This window comes from Lolium perenne, chromosome 6 (genome assembly GCF_019359855.2).
Source record: "Lolium perenne isolate Kyuss_39 chromosome 6, Kyuss_2.0, whole genome shotgun sequence".
Classification (NCBI taxonomy): Eukaryota; Viridiplantae; Streptophyta; class Magnoliopsida; order Poales; family Poaceae; genus Lolium; species Lolium perenne.
The window spans coordinates 230966303-230971417 of NC_067249.2; the positions used below are offsets into that span (position 1 = coordinate 230966303).

General features: G+C 43.7%; 1 protein-coding gene across 1 annotated transcript; it reads left to right on the forward strand.

Annotated features, from left to right (window-relative positions):
• Positions 1-3270: 3270 nt before the first annotated feature.
• LOC127305963 (auxin-induced protein 6B) lies at positions 3271-3968 on the forward strand. The gene has a single exon (XM_051336564.2). It carries the CDS (start codon positions 3414-3416, stop codon positions 3720-3722), a length of 309 nt encoding a protein of 102 aa, XP_051192524.1. The 5' UTR covers positions 3271-3413; the 3' UTR covers positions 3723-3968.
• The last annotated feature ends 1147 nt before the right edge of the window (positions 3969-5115 follow it).

Genomic DNA, 5115 nt, shown 5'->3' on the forward strand with positions numbered 1-5115 from the left:
AGGGTTGATAGATACTCATATAACATGATTACGTATACACTAAAAAAATGATTACGTATAATAAGATTCTACCCAGGACAAATAAAAATGTCACCTTGACCAGTAAATATGTATTATGCTGTTGTTTATTAGGCAATAATTAAGATTTAGGCGAAATACAGTTCTATCAACTATGATGCATTGACGTACAACTATGAATTTCTAGCATTTAGGTACATCGAATAAGACTTACACTGTGTGTTGACTTTGGATGCAATCAATTAGACCTAGAATTGTGGAATTGGATTTTGGGCCTCTAATTCAACCGTTTGACTGGAAACCGGAAACAATTCCAGCCTGCACCCGCCGGAAGTCATTTTCTTCTGTGTACAATTCGGAAGTCACAGCCTCTCAATTTTTCTGGAATTGCCCACCGAAGCGGTACGAGCCTTTTTACTGGACGACGAGTGTGTGACAGATGAACTGGCGAGCAACATCCTCGTACCTAGTAAGTCGATAGCCGCCGGCGCCGCACCATGTCCTCCCCGCCCCCCTGGACGGCGTTCTCCTGGCCACCCTCTGCTCGCCCGGCCATGACCACCCTCTTCCCGGATGCAGTGACGACGTCCTCCGTGGTCTGATTTATATCTTAGATTTGGAATTTCCAGTCCAATTCAAGTATAAGCCCAATTCACCGCATCCAAACACATCATTATAATTATGATATATTTTGGTAAAAGTATGATGTTATATAGGGTATGATCTATTCAGTGACAGAAAATACTTTTTTAGTATATAACATAAAGTATGAGGCAAGAAGAATCTTTCACCTTTTCGCCACCACTGCTGGTCGTGGGTGATCTCTGCGGCCCATCGCCTAGACTGCTGCATCCCGATGTTGTTGCTGCTTTTCACGAGGCGACACGGTGGCATCCCATGGGCATGCTGCATGGGTGGCGTTGGGCACCAAATCGACGACAAAACCTTGGGGGGAATGGTGCTGTAGGGATAGGCGTTCCTGGGATATGGCCGTGGATAGGCGTCGCGGGGGTTGTCGCTCAACATAATACAAGAATAGGAAGAAGACAAAGTGATGGTTAGGCTTTGCCTCACAGCCATTTGTTGTGATAGGGCACCAGGTTGGTGCCCCAAATTTCGAGCACATGAGGCAAAATTTTATGGCACACTACAGAAATTTGGGGCTTTTTTTATGGACATTTGTTGAACCTTGTTTTTTATTGGTCTTCTATATGCACTAAAAGTTAATTATTTATTTTTTGCATTATGTGGTTGGAGATATGCTCTTGACGTTGTGAACACAAGTTGTGCATAATTTTTCGTGCAAGTTAAACTGTGTAAACTTTGACTAAGAATATAGATAATAATACAAATATCTACCATGTCACATGCATATAATGTGAAAATATATTTCATAACAATTCTAAAAATATTACTGTTTTGTTGTATATGTTTATATTTTTATCAATATACGTGATTAAATTTTACGAAGTTTGACTTTAACCAAAACTTATATGTAACATATTTTGGGCAGGAGGGAGTACTAATCATTTCCCACCAAATATGCGTACCCTGTTAGTGCAACTGAGATTGCGATGTGTCTGTGGTGGTTTATCCTTAGATGATCGAGGTTAAGTAATTGGAAGGGATCAACTTCAACCGTTTTTATCCTCTTGATGAGTGTGTGAGAATATTATTTTTATCTATCAAAAGTAAGTGCATTTGTATCAAAGTAAGTTCGTTGTTGAAGATATTATAAAGAATTTTGCAGCAAGAGTAACTTGCAGAACTGCAACATCAAGTTTCAGGAGTACCACAATCAGAGTTAACCGTGGTGGTTTACAGTAGGAAAGATCGACAGAATAATTTTTTTACTAGCTTATTTTGTAAGCCGGGAAGTTCATGGAATACATGTAGATAAGAAGCTAAGCAAGCTTCAACCCAAAATACCTACTCATCATGTTCATGATGACACTATGGCCATGAGAAAAAGACAACCATGCATGAACACCACACGTAACATGCTACTGCAAAATTCTCAAGTAGAAGAGTATTAGAGTACTATATATTCTATGGCGCCCCACCAAAATTTGAATACCTTCCAAAATCTATTGCCCCTTGGTAATCAACCATTAATTTTAATCATTGATGGCTGCTATATCTGGGCATGGGCAGCCTGCCCGAGACGTCCCGCCCAGGCCCGACCTGAAAACCTCGAGCTGAAATCTAGACCCAACAACCACGCATGCTTGGGCTTCAGGGTCTGTTGGGTTTTAAATTATTTGAAAATTGTACTTCAGTGTTTTAGAAAATAATAATTTGTTTCTATGAATAAATGCACATGTCGTAAATACTTATGCGAAGTTTTGGCAGAAATTGCGTTGTATTCTTAAATACAGAAAAAATATGAATGTATACAGGGATGGAAAACTCATATTTTTGTCAGAAATTTGTCTTTTTTATAGCTCAAAATTCAACATTTTCCCATGAAATTTCTACCATACCTTCAAAATGCGTATATTTATGTGTGTATTTAACTTCAGATTTTTCGAGGCCCAACAATATGCATTTGAATTATTTTAAAAAACTAGGAGCATTGGTTCTCATGTGTTAAAAGGCACTTTTCGGAGGTGGCCCATGTTATACACTCATTTTGGGGAAAAAAAGGTTCCTAACCTTCTCAAAATGAATAGGCCCATTTTGGGGAAAAAAAGGTTCCTAACCTTCTCAAAATGAATAGGCCCTACGCCCTTGTTGTGTTCAGAAAAAAAAAAACATAGGGAGGATTACCCCAATAGGAACAAGCCAAAACATGCCCGCAAAAGAAAGTAACAAGTCAAAACAATCAGATGTTGAACTAGCTAGCCCGACCAATTAATTGAGCCATCAGCATCGAATCCATCCGCTTAATTCTCCCCGCTACCGTGCTCTCGTGGGGTAGCCCATACAGCAACATTTCAATCCCCTGGATGAACTCTCCATCACAATGCCTCGCACCCTCCTTCATGCCCATCCGCCGTACCCATACCCCTCATCGCGACTGAGGCCTGACGCACCAATCGCTGGTGGCGGGTACGGCCAGAACGGTGACACCGTAACCCGATTATTCCCACAGGCCGACGTGTCCGCGCGCGAAGGACAAAGAGGGGAAGCCGGAAGGACAAGGCGATGTTAGGTTCCGTAGCATAGGACGTACGAACATCGGCACACCAGTGCGTTGCGCACTGGCGGCTCCAAATCTCTCGATTGGCATATGGCAAGTCCTATAAAAACCACCGCAGCTGCCGCGAACCTCATCGCACCACACACCTCTCCATTGCCTCCACTCCTACACGCACCACCTAGCAGCTCTGTGCCACCGGGCGAGCGCAGCAGCAAGCGACGGCGAGAGCTCGGCAGCAGCTGGACCGCCGGCGATGCAGGGTGAGGACAAGAAAGGGAAGGTGAAGAAGGGGTGGCTGGCGGTGATGGTCGACGAGGACCAGCGGCGGTTCGTCATCCCCATCGCCTACCTCTACCACCCGCAGTTCCGCCGGCTGCTGGAGGCTGCCAAGGACGCGTACGGCTACCACTACTCGTCGGGTCCCCTGCGCCTGCCCTGCTCCGTCGACGAGTTCCTCCGCCTGCGCGCGCTCGTCGAGCGGGACACCTCGTCGGCGCACTCGTCCTCGTCGTCCCACCGCGTGCACTTGGCCCCGTGCACCCGCGCCAAGGTCACGTCGTGATCGGCGATGATCGGACGTGATCATGGCGACCGCGCGCGCGCCGGAGGAGTACGCCCATCTGCCGGAGACGATACGGATACGCTCGTATGTGTGTACACACATAGGTAGAGAAGAGTAGGAGATTAGTCTGGGATACTGCTTATGATTTTGGTTTTGGCCTTCTGTTCCTTCTGAATTTTGCACATGCATGTATACTAGATTGATTGACAGACATACCGATGTATAATTAACAGTTGGATTCACAGACGCCGTAGCCGTGCTTACATACAGAGAGGGATGATTTTTGCTTAATTTCCCTCTCTTTTGGAAACATCACTACAAAATTTATCAAGATCGAGCTTCAAATGAAATATCAAACAGGCCATGAAACAAGATCAGGGTTGGCAGGTAGGCGTCAAATTGAATGTAGGCGTACGCTACGTACAGAACTACAGTGTATCGATTAGTTTCCCTTTGCGCTACCCCCTGTCCATCGAGTTGCAGCAGGACAGCACCATCTATGTTCCAACTAATCATGGAGGATGGGGTCATTGGGGAATTTCCGATGCCGCGTTTCTTTCTGCTGGTAGATTCATGTTGTGTCCTTCAGCACTGGGTCCGAGAGGACGATGGAGCAAGAGGTGGACAGGCAGCACTGGTCAGAGCCCTCAATCCCCTCATCCTCATCACATCGATCTTCCATATCTTCCCCTTCTCTCTCTTTGTTGATTCTTCGAACCCCTCGACTTCACTTTCTTGAAAAGGCAGGACAGGCGGAAACATGATATACACGCACCCATCACACCTCGCACCCCCACCATATTAGATGAGTACAGTTTGAGTGGTATATGGCTTTTCAGATTACAGATCATCAGTTTGCCAAACTCTTCTTTAACCATGCGCGCATAATGAGATAACATACGTATCTTAATGGGCATGACTAGAATTCAGTTGACTGACGAAGAAATACACACCGGTCGGTATTTCCACGAAATTGTCCAAAATTCAGTAGGTACCAAAAATGTTATCATTTCGTATCTCAATTTTTTGGATTAGATATAGAAAAAAATTTAGATTCTATAAATATCATGTCAATAAATTTCGTAATAAATTTCTTTGTGTATTCCAAAAATCAGAAAGTTTAGTGACTGTCCAAAATATTGTTGGTACAAAATTTCCAAACCCTGCGCAGAAATAGTTACTATTTCTTTAGCAAAATTAAATTCAAATAGTCCTTCTCCATCGCAAGAGGAGGTGTGAAGCCATAAGCTTGTTGCTAAGTACAACTTAATGGATACAAGTCGTTGTAAAAACTTTCGAAAAAAAGTCCTTGCAAAAAAGATAAATATAATGGATACAAAAGTCATTCACCATTTAGTATTGAGATGTCGCATAGCAATCACGCATGACAATT

Bases quoted from the DNA above. Each gene is read 5' to 3' on its own strand.
- LOC127305963 (XM_051336564.2), top strand. From the start codon at position 3,414: ATGCAGGGTGAGGACAAGAAAGGGAAGGTGAAGAAGGGGTGGCTGGCG.